Raw genomic sequence first — 20,501 nt, forward strand, 5'->3', positions numbered from 1 at the left:
GTGATCTGCGGTCCCGGTGAAAAAGCCAGGGTGTGTTCTTTTCTTTCATACTTTGTGCTAAAAGGTGTCCTTATGTGTCATCTCAGAAAGTTGGTAGATATGTTTGAAGTCTAATCTCATGTACAGTAAGGCTGGCCATACATTTTACAATTTTCTTTTCCTTTCGATTTACTAAAAACCATATAATATGAGGTCAAACCGAAACACTTTCAATTTGTATGCAATCAGGCAGGTCAATTGTATAATGTATAATGTATGGTCAGCCTAAAGAGAAACTTTTTTTTTTTTTTTAAGTCTAAAGGCTCGTACACACTATAAGAAAATTGGGTGAACATTTTTGTCCAAAGAATTTTCATACGATTTTCAAATAGTGTGTACAGAACTTTCTACAGACGATTCAGAATTTTCGTCCGAAAATTCTCGAAGGGACAAACTCCAAAATTTTTCTCATACGGGAAAAAACAAACGATTTTCGTTCAATATGTACCGTTTTCCTACGATTTTCGTAAAAGAAAAATCTGAAAAGAAAGACTGCGCATGATCAGAAACAATAAACAACAAAAAAAGCCTTTGTCGTACGAGAATTTTCGTACGAAAATTCTTTAATCGGTTCCGATTTGCTGTGAAACAACGAGGAAAATCGGACAATCATTTGCCCGATTTTCTTATAGTGTCTACCCCACTTTACCTAACTGGTGGCGACTTCTGACAAGTTTTGATACTTTTCCACCCAATGGATCTAGCACTGTCCAACTGAGAGCTTCCGTACCACTAAGTTTCCCCATCATGTCATTGCTAGTCTGCCGGCCTATCCCCTCCTCCTTTCCCGAATAAAAGCCTCTTTGGATATAGAACTTACATATCCCGGGAAGCATAACTGCAGTTTGCTTGTCATTTGTCTAAGGTGAGCAGACTTTATATAAAAAAAAAGAAAGATAAAAAAGCCATATTCTGCAGAGGACAGGAGGAGGTGTGAAAAGGTGGGAACATTCTTGGTAGGCTGAAGGTCTGCTTTAAGGCTTTGTTTATACCCTGCAGGTCAATGGGCTGCACTATGCGTAAGAACCTCATAGAGAAGCCCCATTTTTAAAATTGCACCGTGTTACCATACTGTTTGGCTCACACTAATGCGCGCGTGTTAACAGGATGTTTGGGGTTCCACTAAAGAAGTATGGCAAAGAAAGAGCAGCGCACTTTTTGTGCGTTTTAGAGAAAGCGTACGATTTTACGCTTATTTCCACAATGCACAAGTGTAAATAAAGCTTTATAGAGACTCAGTACTGTGTACATTATTCAACCCCGTGTAACATCAAATTCGAAGCGACTGTCAACAACTAATACATATAATGTATAGGATGTTTGGTTCAATACATGCGCGAAGACAAAGATAAACACATGTAAGAAGAGGATAAATACATTCAAGTCAGCACAACAAATCAACTGCCAGATCTTATAACATTTACTAACAACAAGAACGATCGGTTGTTTTGTAGAGAACAATACAAACCTGCAAGCGAAGGAATATCTGACTTTTCTTGCCTGGCTACTGTATGAATCTGACACTACTGCTTCCTGGTTTGTACAATGGCTTGTATCCTCCTCCTTTAACCATTAGCAGGCCAAGCAGCACGTAGATCCCTGATGGTTTATGCTCTTCTAGGCAGAAAGCTGTGAAAAGAATGACGTGTAAAGGGAGTGTGTGCAGTCCGGTTTGCACCAATCATGAGGACAGATCGCAGAGCTGGTTACTCCTGCTGTGTGCAATACATACAGCACCAGTAACCTTTCACCCAGAATCATGTAAATGATTTATCATGTGTATTATTACCAAGTGTCACAGCAATGTAGCTGCACTTTGGACTGACATTCAAAGCTATATGAACTTTACTATCCATTTTATTAGTAATCTATTAATATTATCATTTCCAATTGCACCACAAAGTGGGTGATACAAACAAGGGTTATACAGATAACGCTTATACAGTACATTGTATAAGAAAAGCATTAACAGAATACACGCGAGAAATGCCTGTCTGCAAGAACTTACAAATACAGTGGGGAAAATAATTATTTCATCCCCTGCAGATTTTTTAAGCTTGCCCTCTTACAAAAAAATGAGGGGTCTATAATTGTTATCATAGGTGTATTTTAAATGATAGAGACAGAATATCAACCAAAAATACAAAAAAAAAAAAACACACAATGCAAATGTTATAAATTGAGTTGCAGTTCAGTGAGTAAAATAAGTGTTTGATGCCCTACCAACCAACAATAATTCTGGCTCCCATGGACTGGCTACAGTATGTGCTCATGTGGTACACAGATTATTACCTATACTCGCAGCACATTCCATGCATTCCCCATACTCCCCCCTATACTTGCATCACTCGCAGTGTGTCAGAGGGCGGGAGCAGTGTGTCAGGGTGGGGGAGCAGTGTGTCAGATAGGGGGGAGCAGTGTGTCAGAGAGGGGGGGGGGACCAGTGCTAGATTAATGCAGAGTGACCAGTGCCCCCATCCAATGTAGAGTGACAAGTGCCCCCATTAATGCAGAATGACCAGTGCCCCCATCAATACAGAGTGACCAGTGCCTCCATCAATGCAGTGTGACCAGTGACCAGTGTGCCCCCATCAATGCAGAGTGACCAGTGTGCCCCCATCAATGCAGAGTGACCAGTGTGCCCCCATCAATGCAAAGTGACCAGTGACTAGTGTGCCCCCATCAATGCAGAGTGACCACTACATAGAAGTGGTTTCTCATTGTGAGCACTTATTATTAAGAAAACAGAATCCCCTATGCTAATCCCCCCTTTATACCTGTTGAAAACGCTAGATAATCATTAAAAGAGAGGTCTACCATTTGTGTCTGAGAGATTTGAATATATACGGTAATCCATGGCTATCATATCTACAGAAAGAAGGAGTGTTTACCTAGTAGCATGGAGGTGTGAGTTTATTTGATGAGGTTTTCATTTTATTTTTATTTTTCATTTTATTTATTTATTTATTTTTTTTTTATGATTTTTATTGAGTTTTACAAAGTACATAAAAAAGAAAAAAAAAAAGAACAAGTTTCACTAGGACATAGCTTAATCCTGTAATCGCATTTAGTCCATATCAGGTTGCATATGATTATTCTATCATGTTTCAGATTATACTGTTGTGTCCAGGAATAATTTTTCCGTCCTTTGTTATTTGAAAGGTTTACTGTTAAGTCCTCTCATGATCTCTCAACAGAGGTCAGAGGAGCTTAGTGGAGAGTATATACTCCCTGCCAATAACTGCCAAAACTTTTTTTTGGATACCAAACAATGACATGCCTGTACAATATGTAATGTATGGAGGAATGCATTAACAATACAGAAGTAGAGCATAATGAGATACAAAAATAAATTGAAGTATAAACAAAAATTTAAGTGGGGTACACACTGTAAGAAAATCGGGCGAACGATTATCTGATTTTCCTCGTTGTTTCACAGCAAATCAGAACCGATGAACGAAAATTCGTACGAAAATTCTTGTACGACAAAGGCTTTTTTTTTTATGTTTCTTGTTTCTGATCATGTGCAGTCTTTCTTCTCTGATTTTTCTTGTACAAATATTGTACGAAAACAGTACACATTAAACGAAAATCGTTAATTTTTTTCTGTACGAGAAAAATTTTGGAGTTTGTCCCTTCGAGAAATTTCGTATGAAAATTCTGAATCGGCTGTCGAAAGTTGTGTACACACTAAATCATACAAAAATTCTTTGGACAAAAATGTTCGCCCGATTTCCTTATAGTGTGTGCAAGCTTTTAGACCAAATTTGGTCAGAAATGAAACAAGCAAGTAAACAAACAAACCAGTCAGAGTTATGTGGTTATCCTAACAGTGGTATAGAACCATTCAATTTGTGGTGAAAGGAGCCTCATCTCTGATATATGGGATATCAGAAAATTAGAAATCAGAAATCAGAAATTAAAGCTGTCAGAATACCATCTAATCCAAGGTGCCCAACTTTGCGAAACGCCCTCATATTTCCCTATAGATGATGAGAAGAGAAGCTCGTAAGTGCCATGTATGTGGGTGGTTTAAATTACTTTTGCAATCTCTGGGGCCTTTTCCTCTTTTCAGTGTCTGAGTATAGTCAGGCATGCAGCTAGCAATAAATGGGAAATTATTGATCTAACGGGCAAGTGGATAGAATTTAGTTCTACAGATAGAATCCCCATTCCTGGAGATAATCGTTGGTTTAGACCTGTGAGAATGGTTATAAGTTTCTCTAAGTGAGTCCAAAATATATGTAGTTTAGGGCAGGACCACAGGATGTGCATTAAAGTACCCAGTGCCCCGCACAGTCTCGAGCACTCTGAGGAAGCATGTGGACAGACTTTTGACAATCGGTCAAAAGTACTATCTCATTAATATCTTCTGATGCAGTTCCCATATGTTGGCAGTTTTAGTGGAGGCATAGAGGGCACTCAAGGTTTTTACCCAGTGTTTAGCAGGATACTCTTTACTTTTTCCTTTTCCCAAGCTAACATTGAGGGGCTTTTAGCGTATACGGCTTTCTCCTGTAGATATGCGTATATAGTGAGGTACCCTTGTGTGATGTAGTGTGACGTTGGTAGTATTGAACAAGGTGTACAGGTAGCTCTGTCTGTATATGGTTGTTTTTATTGAGTAGGTGAGCAATTTGAGTGTACTTATACTGTTCAATAGAGGAAAGGTTTTATTTTCTTTTTGCAGAGTTTTAAATGTTTTAAGGGCAGTGCCATCTAGTATATCTTCTAAATAATTAATTCCTTTGTCCCTCCAATCATTGAGATTAATGTCTGGAATTAAATGTGATAATGCCGATAAGGATAGTTTAAAGGGTATTATGGTACTGCTCCATTGTTTGTATTTACAAAGATGTACCCAAGAGCGGAGTAATGCAAGGATAGGTCAGGCTAGCTTACTATGAAGGGATCGGTTATGATGTGCTGTTAGCAAAAAGTCAAGTAGGTTTCCTCTGGGGACTTGGGATTGTTCCAGTTCAACCTATAAAGGGTTAGTTGTCAGGGATGTCCCAGTGTGTTATTTGTGCTAGAATCGTCTAAAAGTAGAAGTCTTGGAGGTGTACGTAACCTATTCCTCCCGCTTTTCTATTTTTGGTTAGCTTGTGGAATGCGCAAAGGGTATTATGGTACTGCTCCATTGTTTGTATTTACAAAGATGTACCCAAGAGCGGAGTGATGCAAGGATAGGTGGGGCTAGCTTACTATGAAGGGATCGGTTATGAGGTGCTGTTAGCAAAAAGTCAAGTAGGTTTCCTCTGGGAATTTGGGATTGTTCCAGTTCAACCTATAAAGGGTTAGTTGTCAGGGATGTCCCAGTGTGTTATTTGTGCTAGAATCGTAGAAGTCTTGGAGGTGTACGTGACCTATTCCTCCCGCTTTTCTATTTTTGGTTAGCTTGTGGAATGCACATCGGGCTCTCTTACCTTTCCAAGTATTATTTAATACGCTTTGTAGGTTATTACAGTAGGAATTAGGTAATGGAATTGGTAGTGTCCTAAAAATATATAATAGCTGTGGCAGTGTTTACATTTGCCAGTCAGCCTGTCCATGACAGCTCGACTCGAGTTCATTTGTCTAATTTGGATTTAAGTGTGTTTTGGAAAGGAGTGTAGTTTGCTCTTATAAGGTCCTCTAGTTTGGGGGTAAGAGTGATGCCTAAGTATTTAATTCCTTCATCTTTCCATTTATATAGAACATTTTTGATTTTACTAGGAACACCTAGATTCAGGATGTAAGATTTCGTGTCGTTTACTTTATAATATGAAATACTGAATTTGTTTTGTTTCGAACGCACCAAAGCCAGGGAAGTTTCGACATTAGAGAGCATCAATATAATGTCATCCACGAATAGACTAATGATGTGATCTTTGTTGTTTATCTCAAGACCAGTTATTTAGGGGTGCGAATGTAAGTATGAGGCTAGAGTTTCCATTAACAGATTAAAAATCAATGGCGAGAGGGGACATCCCTGCCTCATCTCATTGGGAATTTCAAAGGGTGTTGATATGCCCCCGGGGGTGTACACTTGAGCTGTTGATTTGCTATATAACGCCATGATGACTGAGTAGATCGGGCCTAAAGAACCAAATTTAGATAGAACTTGTGCTAGGTATTCCCAATGAATCCTATCAAACGCCTTCTCAGCATCCAAAGCCAGGAGCAGAGAAGGCGTTTTGTGCTTGTTGGCCAGATGTATGAAATTGATGAGGTGTCTTGTGGCGTCAGCCATCTGGCACCCTTTGGTAAAGCCAGACTTGTCTTTATGTATGGTGGAGTAAGATCTTTACTAGTCTGGTGGCCAATAATTTTGCTTAGATTTTTGAGATCTGTATTAAGTAACGATATAGGACAAAAGCTCTGTGGTGTATCTGGATCCCTCCCTGGCTTGGGCAGTGCGACTATCATGGCTTTAAGCATTTCCGGAGGGAATGAGGAGGAGACAGCCGCAGCACCAAAAATCTCCACTAAGTGTGGAGTTAGGATGGCTTGGAAGGTTTTATAATATTCCACAGTGAGTCCGTCTGGGCCCAGCGATTTATTGTTGGGTAGTGAATTGATAATGCGTTGTACTTCGGACTCAACCATAGGGGAATAAAGGTTATTAGGATGATTTACTGATAGTTTGGGGCGTTTGATCAATTATAGAAAATCATCAATCATAGCTGGTGGAGTTTGTGGTATTGCATAAATAAAAATACTGGACTCGGCAACCACTCCTAAACTAATTAAGAGGAAGAAATGAGGATTAGCTAGAACCGCTAATTCCATGTTTCAGACTGGGTATCTCCACAACTGTATGAGTCAAAAGAATGGACGGGGGGGGGGGGGGGAGCTGTAAAGGAGAACCCAAAGCATTGTGTCAAATGCAAAACTAAATCATCTTTATTGAAAAATATACCTCAAATGTAACAGAGATAAAAAAAATACCCAACCCCAGACACCAAATTAAAACCACACAAAAGCAGCTGTACACGGAATATAATCACATGGGCCCCATTCACACCAACACACGTAACCAAAGGTACATAAAAAGGGAACTAACGAAAAATTTGGGTCAATAATTGAAAGGGAGACACTGGCTCCATGCATGGAAAAAGTATATAGTCCTAAGTCCCATATAAAAGTTCTCTACTAAAGGGCTGTGGCAAACACAAATCAGGTAGGTCCAGGGAGCTGAGCTCCAAATGGTAAAAGGTGGAGGGTCTCCTGGGGTAGTCTCTTAATGGGCCTGACTGACATTCTTCAGAATCCTTGATAATTAAAGTCAGAAGTCAAAGCCTGTGAAGGAACATTAGTAGAGATGTAGATGTAAAACACAACCGAGTGTGTCCCTCATCCAGAGCTTGTTATATCTAAAGTCTTTATCAAACTTGAGGAGAGTATAAAGCAACACAGTTCTCCATGTAAACAGTCCCAAAATAACACAGTGTGATGTGTATCACCGCTTTGTAAAGCTTAGCTGGATTACCAGCACATAGCACAGCAATAAAATATAAGGAATAGTACCCGGCAGTATCTCATCACTATTCCATCTTCAGTGTTGCCAACCATTTACGGGCTGCCTGTAAATGTCCGTTATGGACAGCGGCCACTTGTAAAAGATATGGCTGCGGTCTGACATTGGCACAGGCACAGCAAGCGTTTAACAGACAACAGTGGCAATGCCTGGTGAGATTTTGAAGAATCACAGATTACCACAATCTCTGGCTACCTCCTATAGCCTGTCCACATCCTCTAACCCCCTTCTTTATCCTGCTTGCAGCCTTTAACCACCATCTGTATCCTGTCTATATCCTCAAATCTCCTCCTGTATTCTGTATGCATCCTCAAATCACTTCCTGTATCCTGTCCTCATCCTCAAACCACCTCCTATATACTGTCCAGCATCCTCAAGCCACCTCCTATATCCTGTCTGCACCCTCAAATTTCCTCCTCTGTCCTGTCAGCATCCTTAAACCACCTCCTCTATCCTGTCCGCATCCTCAAATCACCTCCTGTATCCTGTCCGCATCCTCTAACCACCTCCTGTACCATGTCTGCATCCCCTAACCACCTCCTGTATCCTGTCAGCATCCTCTAACCACCTCCAGTATCCTGTCCGCGTCCTCAAACCACCTCCTGTATCCTGTCCACATCTTTGAATCACTGTACCATGTGCGCATCCTACAACCACCTCCTCTACCATGTCCGCATCCTCTAAGCACCTGCTGTACCATGTCTGCATCCTCTAACCACCTTCTGTATCATGTCTGCATCCTCTAACCACCTACTGTACCATCTCCGCATCCTCTATCCATCCCCTATACCATGTCCGCATCCTCTAACCACCTCCTGTACCATGTCTGCATCCTCTAACCACCTCCTGTACCATATCCGTATCCTCGAACCACCTCTTGTATCATGTCCTCAGCCCTAAACCATTTCTTGTATCATGTCTGCAATCCTTTGCATTAACCTTTTGCTCATAGATACAGTATACACCATCTTTTTCATTGCATTTTGCCCATATCATTAGATTCTTAAAGTGTTACTAAACCCAGGAACCTGCATTTACTATATTTGGTCTCCCGCAGTACACAGAACATGGAAATGCAAATCTTTTAGTAAATATAAACTGCTAAATAAATTTTCTCATCAGCATGTCTGCAATCTCTGACCATCTCTTGTCTTGTATCATGTCTGCAGTCTCTGGGGGGGTGTCTGAAGAGGAGTCAAAAGTAGGAGCGCCACTGGGATGGGGGTCACGGGAGGAGTGAGATGTGTGTGGACTGTGGGGAGGAGACTATAATATAAAACCTTGTTTGGCAGTGGCTCCTCCTTCTAGGCAGTGCTTTCTGGATCACGCTTTCCCGCATGGTGCAGAAACTCAATTCATGCCATGCTCTCTCTCTCTCTAGCCTGCAGGGAAGTTGCTGCAAAGCGGAGCATGCCCCTCGCCAGACATGCATCCACTCTTCTTACTTGCAACAAGGCCCCAGCTGCGCCTCCCTCTCCCGGAGCCAACTGTCCCTCTTAACCAGGCAAGAGAATTGTCCCGCTGTCACATGCACTGTCAACAATCCTCTCCCCGACACATGTGCAAGTAAGGCCCACCATAATGTCTACGAAGATAGTCCCACTGCCTCTCCGGGCATGGCCGACTGCAATCATTACAGTATCACTGCAGTTACTGTACAGAACAAATGTCCCGCTGTCATAAACATGGTCAACATAAGTCCACATAGCCTGCACACACACCTGGCCCCTGGCACTCCTCTCTACGTGCCCCTGGCCACCATTTTCTTTGTCCCTACCTGGACCTTTCTCTGTTAAGCAGCTGCAGCTTCTATTCACCAACATAGATCTCTTCCCTGCTCTCCAATACCTGATAGCAGAGTACATCTCATAACTGAAGTTGAAGGTTCCCGCCATTTTGCAGTATTGACTGAAACATTTCCGTTGCCATGGGCAACCTTCCATGTGCACATCAATCTTCATCCCACTCTCCCTGTCTCCTGCAGAGCGGACCTCACACTTGGCTTGGGTTTTGAAGTAAAGTTCCAGGCACAAAAATTGAGATTTTGACTTCCTGTTGCAGCCGTTGCTGTTAGCTATCTGTATACACTGCTGCACTGCTGTACACTTCAGGGCCCACACCGGCGCCCCCTTTTCTTCTCACTTCTCTTCAGGGTCTAGACACAGGCACCCCCTTTTCTCTAGACCTCTCTACTGGTTAGCTGGCTCCCGGATGCCTTTGACCTTCTGGAGTGGCCCCCTCTCCTAGGCAGACCCCTGGGCAGTTTCATGTACTCACAACACTGTTTTTCCCCCTAAACTTCTGCCCAGCAGCTCCACTCAATCCACTGCACTCTGGATCTCTCTCTGCAGCCCAGCTCAACCTCTGTTCCTCTAGGCTGACTGCCCAGGACACCTTCACTACAGCTGACAGGAGGAGAGACAGCCGTCACTCTCCTCCTGGGGCTCTGCTTCCTGCCAAAGACGGTCTGTCACATGCTCCCCTCAAACTTATATCCGATCCCAGGGTGCATTGCGGTAAACTCCGCCTACTGAGATAGCCATAAGCCCCGGTGTGCTATTGGCTAGGTTTCCCACACTGTCCAATAAGAGCCCTGTTTGAAAACAGTGGGGAGACTCCCCAGGCTCAACAGGTCACACCTGGAAACATGTGACAGTCTAACTAAATGATCAGGCCCCCCTGATATGCAGACAGAGCCACCCATATGCTATTTCCTAGCACCTACTTAGGAGGGTGCTACATCAGCATAATGGAGTACCTTGCCATAAGGCAAAAGTGATAACCAAGTGGCTTGGGGAACAAAACATCAAAATTTTGGTTCCATGGCCAGGAAACTCCCCAAACCTTAATCCTATTGAGAACTACTGGTCAATACTCAAGAGGGGGGTGAACAACCCCCCCCCCCCCCACACACACACACACACACACACACAAATTCTGACAAACTCCATGCATTGATTATGGAAGGATGAGCTACCATCAGTCAGGATGTTGCCCAGAAGTTGATTGACAGCATGTCAGGGCGAATTGCAGAGGTATTGAAAAGGAAGGGTCAACATTGCAAATATTGACCCTTTGCATAAACTTAATGTAATTGCCAATAAAAGCCTTTCAGACCTATGAAATGCTTGTAATTTTACTTTAGTATACCATAGTAGCATCTGACAAAAAGTTATATAAAAACACTGAAGCAGCAGACTTTATGAAAATTAAAGTGTTTGTAAAGTCTTTTACATGACTTTACATGTATGTAATGTAATGCAGATAGCCAGGATCACAAAAACTCTATGTGTGTTTGTTAAATATGAAAAAGATAAATACCGTTTCTGACATCGCAGCTGTACGTTCACATGATCCCCTATGCTGGCTGGCCTTGATCTATGGAGAGAAGCAGGAGGGGCCGAGATTCCCCTGTGACGTCAGCCGGCAAACACAGGGGATCAGAAACGGTATTTATTCTTTTCATATCTAACAAAGACATACAGTTTTGGTAATGGCTTAATATCTGCATTACATTCATTGATGTGTGCTGCATAATTCAACAGAATGGAGAGTGGAGGGGTGGGGAGGAAACGCTCTCATGCGGACAGGAAGGGAGGGGAGAGAGACTGGGAACAAGAAAAAACACGGCCTAGCGCATTACCTCAGATAAAACGGCTTTATTAAAGTAAGTTAAGATGTATACTCACAAAAGAAGATAACAAAAAGGCATATCAGCAATATTGTTGCTACCCTGGATGACTAGCATTTAAGCCCTGAGAGCTTCTTTGCGTAAGGCTCACCTTCTAGCGCAGGAGAGTGAAGTGTTGGTTTAGGGGAGAGAGACTGTCAGAGGAGAGACAAGGGCTGCAGATGACGGAGACATGTAACCTGACCACGGTAGTTAGGGCTCAGCAGCCATGATTATCATGGTCAGCAGTGGCAGGGGGACTTAGGAACTGGCAGGATCAACCACGTTTATTACCAATTAGGAAGAGAAGCATTGCACTGCACAAGCACTGTGCTGTTATTCACACCTTAACCACTTGCCGTCTGCTCACTCGAGCACTACTCGAGCACAAAGTGGTCTGTTATCGTCTGGAGACGTAGACCTACGTCGCCAGACACTCCCCTTTCTCGGCGCCGCACGATCTCCGCTGCTCTTCGCCGATCGTTGGGGATCTAGTGTGGAAATCCGCCTGCTTGTGTAAACACAAGCGGGCGGATCTCCTAAGTGACAGGACAGGCAGGGTCAGATTGCAGGGTTCAGCATAGCTGAACCCTGGATCTGTCCTTGTGTCACACAGTCACCTCCCCCCACACACGTCAGTAAGCACCAGGCATACATTAACCCCTCCCTCTCCAATAAAATGAACCCCTTCCCTGCCAGTGTCATTTTTACAATAACAGTGCATATATATAGCACTGATTACTGCAGTAATGTCACTGGTACCCCCAAAAGTGTCAAAAATGTCAGTCAAGGGTCCGACCTGTCCACTGCAATGTCGCAGTCCTGCAAAAAAAATCGCAGATCACCGCCATTACTCGTTAAAAAAAAAAAACACCAAAAATGACAGAAATCTTTCCCTTAGTTAGTAAACGCAATAACTTTTGCGCAAACCAATCAAAATACGCTTATTGTGATTTTTTTTACCAAACATAGGTAGCATAAAACAAATTGGCCAAAAATTTAAAAAAAATTTGATTTTTACATTTTTTTGGGGGGAATTTCATATAAAAAATGTGAAAAATATTGTCATTTTTTCAAAATTTACGCTATTTTTTTGTTTATAGCACAAAAAGTAAAAATCGCACAGGTGATCAAATACCACCAAAAGAAAGCTCTGTTTGTGGGAAAAAAAGGACGTAAATTTCGTTTGGGTATGGCGTCGCACGACCGCGCAATTGTCAGTTAAAGTTGCACAGCGCCGAATCGCAAAAAGTGGCCCAGACGTAAGACAGCAAAATCCTCTAGTGGTAAAGTGGTTAAAAGAACAGGAGCTTAGTTTTTTTTTTTTTTTGGTTAACAAAAACTTTAATGTTTGTGTCATTCTCATAACTTTTGGCCGCAGCTGTACACAACATGAAGCATCAGTTGATTTATTTCCTGAACACATGTTTGTAACTGAGAGCCTTTGTTGCTTTGACGTTACAATACTGTTTTTGTCCTTTTCTGTTTTTTTAGATTGCAAATGTTGTGTTACTATGCATACCAAAATGTCAATAAAATCTTTGTGAAAGAATAAATGTACTGTATTTTTTTTTCTTTTTTAATTTTGCCTTGACATACAATTTAACCTCCACGCTACCACACGCTACCACCAATTACTGTATGTCAGTAGCAGAGATTTCCAGTGGCTGCAGCTTTAAGGAGTGTGTATAGATCTAACAAGCCAACTGCCAGCCCTCAACCCCCCCCAAACTCACGCCCCAGCCAGACTTCCTAGCCTCCTTGCGCCCATCTAACCTGGACTTGGGTAGAGGAAAGGCAGCCAACATCCATCCGATGTCCTCGCCTTCGGCTTGCTGACCCAGTAGCGACGTGCAAAACATCACTTCTGGGTCCCCTTGTCAGGCTTGGGAAGAAGAATTCTTGTCCACATGTCATAAAAAAAAAATTAAAAAAATTTAAAAAATTCAAAGTTCCAATCAAGCATTTACCATACCTCCCCACACACATGTAGAAATGTAAATGCACATGCTGGGGGGTGCCTATGCACAACAGTGTTGAATACGCTACCTGTGTTATATATGGCCAAGCATGCCAGAATGTGAGCAATAATTCTAGGCCCATTTTTCATGGGTAACTCCAAACGTATGACCTATAGGTGCTTTTAAAGCATCGCCTAGGGAAAATATAGGATACTGAAACTTGTCACAGTTTTGAGTGCACGCAATTTTAAGACTTGGCATGTTTGGTATCTATTTACTATGTGCAACCTCTCATCTTTTATACCTTCAAAAAAAAATGTGGTTAATTTATTGCGTTTGTGTGCCTTAACATTAAAATTTAGTGTATCTATTCCTGAAATGTTGTGTTTCTTAAGTCGTTGTGACATAAACAATTGTAACTACAGCATTTTTATTCTCTAGGGTGCCTGCTTTTGGGAAATATATATTGTTTGGGGGTTTATGTAATCTTTAAGCCTAAAATGATTTTGTAAAAAGCACAAAAATGGTTCTGGCAGCGAAAGGGTTAAGAGATCTTGGCAGTTATTTTATCTGGTCATAACTTTTATGACTAATTACTAAAAATAAGGGAGAACATTATGTATTCATGAGTGGAAAGATATATGTCATATAAAATAAGAGAACCTTTTGTCTGGCTCTATTTTCCTGCCAAAATGGCCAAATAGGAGTTCAAGAGGAAGACACGAGGTTAGAAGTAAATAGACCTCGAAACAAGGAATAAAATGCCTCTTATGATCCAAAAACATTTTCTTCAAAATAGCTGTAAGCAAGGACAGCGGTTCACGACCACCAGGTAGGGTGACCACATTTCCAAACTGCCATTCAGGGCCCCCAAGTGCCACCATGTGATGTCGCCGGTGGCTCCCTCCCCTTGCCTATTTAAGAATTGTCACTCGAATTACAGTGAATTACAGTGCAGTCGGCGGGTGGATGTGCTCGAGAGCAGTCCGTGTTTATTTGCAACTTTAGTGCCTCAGATAGAAAAAGCATTTGTTTTAATGTATGTTAGCCTATCTTTGCAGTTGCAGGCAGCCACTTGGATTTAAAGAGTGTAATTGTTCTTTCATTGTTAGGCTAAGATACATTAAACAAATGCTCTTTATATCTAAGGCACTAAAGTTGAATGTAAAAAAAAGAAAAACCTGTACTTTAGGCTACATAAGGAATACAAATGACCTGAGGGATCTCTGGAGTAAAAATTGGAAAAAAATGAAGCCTCAAGACGAATCAGAAATTAGCTTCCCCTCTTAATATGTACAAATTCATGCACAATGCAATGAATGCACATGTAAAAAACTAAATTCAACCATAGAGCACTACTAGTACTTAATGTATCTGATGTCTGTAACACACTGAGGAGGAGGACTAAGCACTGCAGCGTCCAGTATTCCATCCAGGAGTTGGGACGCTCGGGGCTCCCATGGCTTTAGGATACGCCAAACACTGGCGGCTGGGGGGGGGGGGTGACGTCAGTGGCGGGAGGTGGTAAAACAGGGCTGCCTAATGCCCAAAGCTCCTCCTTTGTGAAAGTGAATAACTAGGAAGGGGAGGGGGCTTTATCCACCTCTTGCTGTGTTTCTCCAGGAGAGGCAGGGAGTCGCGCACCCGGATGATGTCATCGGCAATCGATGCAGCCGTTCTCTGCATTGATGCAGATTCGCGAAAGGCCGTGTCAGTTTCATTCCGGGACACTGTGTTTTCCTGGAATGAAGGTGCCCGCGACCCAGGACAGACCTGCAAAATGTGGGACTGTCCTGGACAATTTGGGACATGTGGTCATCCTACCACCGCGCCATGTCCTGAGAGTGGGCCACAGCTTCCCCCGGACCTGATGATGGCTCTACTACTGTAATACTACCCATGCTCTAATATGCCCATTCTCTGCCTCCTCTGTGATCCAACTGCCCATATTTGATCTACAAAATACACTGCCTACACTTCTTATTCATGTCAGCATAGGGGGTGGATGGGCATGTAGATGCCACACAGTGACTGTTTATTGGCTTTTTGCAGATTTGACATTTATCTGTTTCCAGTTTCATTTTACAGTACATTGGAATAGAACACATGTTTCATTTTCTTTACTTAAAGCTGAGCTCTACACAAGAGGGGAAGTTTCACTTTAAGTACCCCTCCCCCTTCCCCTGCCACATTTGACAAGTATGTTTTTTTTTTTTTTGGGGGGGGGGGGGGATGCTCCAGAATTTTCTCTTACCATTTAAGGTGCTGCTTGACACATGACTGAACCCTTATATGGAAAATGACAGGAACACAGAAACAGGAAATTACACCATTACCATATAGTTCCACTAGTAGAAACACTGTATTATGCAATCACAACCCCACCACCTAGTGGCAGAATCACCAAATAACAGCAAAATATATGAGAATGATTGTTGCACCTATGTATGAATAAAGAGTCCACTAACACTAAAGGAATGATTTGAATGATTTCATACTTCTACTGTGAGGATGAAGTTCCTACAGTGTAGATATTAAACATTAAATAGTAAACATTTTTGTTGCCAAAAGTCTATACACAATACTCACTTGCAAGGAGATGCTAGCTCGGTTTCTAAATTGGCCACTAGGTGGCACCCTCTGGTAGCCTATACATTTGGGTGTAGAGTGAGATAAAGTCAGTGCAATTGGAGAGGTAGTGCCGAGAGGAGGTAGTTGCTGAACTGAGCCCTGATTGGACTAGTTAGGGCCTTATCCACAGCCATGTAGCCTTAGATGTGTGAGGTATTCCTTGGCTGAGGAATACCTGAAGAGGTACTGTAACCCTAGTTGGGAGTAGTTGTAGGAACAGGACAAAGTGTGTCCACCTGGGGGAAAGATCTGCCAACTGCTAATGGAAATGTGACGTCTTCTCTGCCATACCTTACTCAAGTAAAGCATTGAAAATCTACTGCATTGGTCTCTTTCTGAATTTTGGTCTATTCTGAATTGGAGCCTGGCTCAACTGCACAAATGAGGGGTGAAGAGTTGCAGCATTGTAACGTACTTGTGGTGTTGAACTCTGCATAATAATTGCTTCTTCTAGTAGTGGGGGCTCACACCAGCATAGCAGTAAGGGCAAGGGTCTGTTATTCATGCCCAGGAATTAAATCCTATGCCCACGTTCTTTTATTGTTGCCTACATTTTGATGTAGTCATCATATTAGATGACAAGGAGGCACCATTAGGTCATGAAATCTTCAAGAATTTTCTGGTAACTTCTAGAAAAAAAGGGTGAACTATGGGTGAAGCAGTGGCTGGAGCAGTACTTATAATGGGAGAACCTTGAGCGGTGCAGAGGAGGTGATCTCTACTGATCACTATGGCCTCATCATTGGCAAACTATTATAGAGGGTGGGTTTGGTGTTGCAGAGTGCGATTGCTTGGGGCAGCGGAGTCGATGCAGATCAGATGTTGTGGAGTAACAGGAACTGGCTTCTTTATTAGAACATAACCACAAAAAGCAAAGTCACCTCACATGGTAGGATAACCACAGACAGGAAAAGGAAACCAATGCAATCAGATAACCAAAGAGTGATTATCAGACAACAAAAGTAAAATAAACAGAAATTCAAAGTTTAGAATCCAATGACTTTATGATGCATAATTAGGGTTGAGCGAACACCTAGATGTCCGTGTTCGACGGGTTCGGCCGAACTTTAAAAAAAAGTCCGGGTCCGTGTCCCGGACTTTTACCGAACTTTTCCCGGACACCGAACCCCATTGAAGTCAATGGGGACCCGAACTTTAAGGCACTAAAATGGCTCTAAAACACCAAAGGAAAGGGCTAGAGTGCTGCAAATGGCAGCAAAACGTAATTAAGAGCATGGCAAGTGCTCTGCAAACAAATGTGGATAGGGAAATAACTTAAAACAACAAAAAAAAAACAGAAAAATAAAACAATGTTCTTCTTCATCTCTGAAGGACGAGGCCCATATGGAGTAGGAGGGAGGTTGAGGTGGTGGTGGATGTGGCGGTGACATAGGCGTGCGCACAGGGTGTGCTGGGTGTGCCTGGGCACACCCTAATCACCTAGGGCACATAGCATTGCCAGTGAGGAGATGGGAAAGATCTCCCTGGGACCTGCTCTGCTCTATTTCTCCTTGCCTACAGGTACATGGCCCCGATACATTACTCTCCCTGCTGGCAAACACATGCATGTGTATTTCAACTTTGGGGTGCACACCTTAATGCAATAGGCTGCGCACACCTATGGGCGGTGTAGGTGGAAGCGGCGGTGGAGGAGGACCAGGGCCGGATTAACAGCATCATGGGCTTGGTGCTGAGGATTTTGAAGGGCCTTAAGGGCCGTGCCTTGCCATGCACCCAGAGGAGGAAGGGTGCAGCCATGCATGCCTAATTCAACATGGGATGCTGTCTCTGAAGCCCATAAACACATCCATGCATCGCCAACTGTCCCTCCTTGTCCGGCCTTCACGCTGTGTGGGGAGGTTCTGAGGGTGCTGCCTGGGGAAGCGAGCATAGAAGCCAGACTTCTGTGTTTACAAGTGACAGAAGAGCGGTAACAGTGAATATGGCCAACCCGGGGCCTATATAAAAGGTAGGGGCCTGGAGCTGCAGCTCCAATAGCCCCTACATTAATCTGGCCCTGAGGAGGAGGACGAGGTAGCCAACACTGCTTCTTTTCAAAAATTTTAAATGAGGGTACACCCCAAAAGAGTGAGAAAGAGCAAAAATGGAACAATGGGTGGGTAAGGTCGGTATCCATTGCTATTCTGCATAAGGTACGGAAAAGTCCCGTGGGATCCATGCCTGGTTCATTTTAATGAACGTGAGCTTGTCCACATTGTCTCTGGACAGGCGGCTGCGCTTGTCTGTTATAACGCCCCCAGCCGTGCTAAATACCCGTTCAGATAATACACTGGCTGCAGGGCACGCCAGCACCTCCAAGGCGTAAAGGGCAAGCTCAAGCCATGTGCCCAATTTGGAGACCCAGAAGTTGAAGGGGGCAGACCCGTCATTCACTACATGTAGGCGTGTGCACACATACTGCTCCACCATGTTGGTAAAATGCTGCCTCCTGCTAAGACGTTCCATCTGAGCTGCTGGTGCTGCTGTTTGTTGTGGCGTGCTGACAAAGCTTTTCCACATTTCGGCCATGCTAACCCTGCCTTCTGAGGTGCTGGCGGTGCCCTGGTTGCGTTGGCGACCTCCTCCTCCTCCTCCTCTGCCTTGTGCTTCCACTGTGGCCCCGCTGTCAGATGGGAATGCCAGCAGCATGGCGTCTACCAGCGTGCGCTTGTACTCGCGCATCTTGCGATCGCGCTCCAGTGAGTGAATTAAGGACGGTACGTTGTCCTTGTAACGGGGATCCAGCAGCGTGGCCACCCAGTAATCAGCACAAGTTAGAATGTGGGCAACTCGGCGGTCGTTGTGGAGACACTGCAGCATGTAATCGCTCATGTGTGCCAGGCTGCCCAGAGGCAACGAAAGGCTGTCCTCTGTGGGAGGTGTATCGTCCGTGTCCTCTGTATCCCCCCAGCCACGCACCAGTGATGGCCATGAGCTGGCCTGGGTGCCACCCTGCTGTGAACATGGTTCCATCTCCTCCTCCAGCTCCTCCTCCTCCTCATCCTCCTCATCCTCCAGAACTGTGCCCCTGCTGGACAATTGCGTCCCTGGCGTTTGCATGTGCAGGAACCCACCCTCGGAGCCCCTTGCGAATGACTGCCCTGAAAGCCTTGGAAATGTTACCTCTTCATCCTCCTCCTCCTCCTCATCCTGTGCCACATCCTCTTCCATCATCGCCCGAATTGTTTTTTCAAGGAGGCATAGAAGTGGGATAGTTAAGCTGAGAACGGCGTCATTGCCACTGGCCATGTTGGTGGAGTACTCAAAACAGCGCAACAAGGCACACAGGTCTCGCATGGAGGCCCAGTTAAATTAAATAGCGGAATAGAAAATATGATCCAAAAAAAGTGTATGTATATCACACGTACACAACCACACTGGGCCCCAATTACTATTGTTTGTACCCCTAAAAGGCTAGATGAGGAGTAGGGGGAGTATGGAACAGGCAGCACCCTCAAACCTTCAGAAGTATGAGATGAACCCCAACAACTTGGAAAGGTGGATCTCTCTCACACGTACCGACACAGACTATCCCGCAATTCAATTGATCCTCAAAGGTTTTTATTGAATAGCGGAATAGGAAATATGATCAAAAAAAGTGTATGTATCTCGCACGTACACAACCACACTAGGCCCCAATTACTATTGTTTGTACCCCTAAAAGGCTAGATGAGGAGTAGGGGGGGTATGGAACAGGCAGCACCCTCAAACCTTCAGAAGTATGAGATGAACCCCAACAACTTGGAAAGGTGGATCTCTCTCACACGTACCGACACAGACTATCCCCCAATTTAACTGATCCCCAAAGGTTTTTGATTAAATAGCGGAATAGAAAATATGATCCAAAAAAAGTGTATGTATATCACACGTACACAACCACACTAGGCCCCAATTACTATTGTTTGTACCCCTAAAAGGCTAGATGAGGAGTAGGGGGGGTATGGAACAGGCAGCACCCTCAAACCTTCAGAAGTATGAGATGAACCCCAACAACTTGGAAAGGTGGATCTCTCTCACACGTACCGACACAGACTATCCCCCAATTTAACTGATCCCCAAAGGTTTTTGATTAAATAGCGGAATAGAAAATATGATCCCAAAAAAGTGTATGTATATCACACGTACACAACCACACTGGGCCCCAATTACTATTGTTTGTACCCCTAAAAGGCTAGATGAGGAGTAGGGGGAGTATGGAACAGGCAGCACCCTCAAACCTTCAGAAGTATGAGATGAACCCCAACAACTTGGAAAGGTGGATCTCTCTCACACGTACCAACACAGACTATCCCCCAATTTAACTGATCCCCAAAGGTTTTTGATTAAATAGCGGAATAGAAAATATGATCCAAAAAAAGTGTATGTATATCACACGTACACAACCACACTAGGCCCCAATTACTATTGTTTGTACCCCTAAAAGGCTAGATGAGGAGTAGGGGGAGTATGGAACAGGCAGCACCCTCAAACCTTCAGAAGTATGAGATGAACCCCAACAACTTGGAAAGGTGGATCTCTCTCACACGTACCGACACAGACTATCCCGCAATTCAATTGATCCTCAAAGGTTTTTATTGAATAGCGGAATAGGAAATATGATCAAAAAAAGTGTATGTATCTCGCACGTACACAACCACACTAGGCCCCAATTACTATTGTTTGTACCCCTAAAAGGCTAGAT

At 43.5% G+C, this 20,501-nt stretch overlaps 1 protein-coding gene across 1 annotated transcript in view; it reads right to left on the bottom strand.

Annotated features, from left to right (window-relative positions):
- The window catches only part of LOC309562226 (uncharacterized protein), a 154,623-nt gene that overhangs the window by 60,765 nt on the left and 73,357 nt on the right, over positions 1–20,501 (bottom strand). The window contains exon 9 of the mRNA XM_082266351.1: positions 1,508–1,543. Within this exon, the coding sequence (XP_082122477.1) occupies positions 1,508–1,543 (36 nt within the window). The remainder of the gene's footprint in view (positions 1–1,507; positions 1,544–20,501) is intronic.

The sequence above is a fragment of the Pelophylax lessonae genome (assembly GCF_965119305.1).
Source record: "Pelophylax lessonae genome assembly, chromosome: 8".
Classification (NCBI taxonomy): domain Eukaryota; kingdom Metazoa; phylum Chordata; class Amphibia; order Anura; family Ranidae; genus Pelophylax; species Pelophylax lessonae.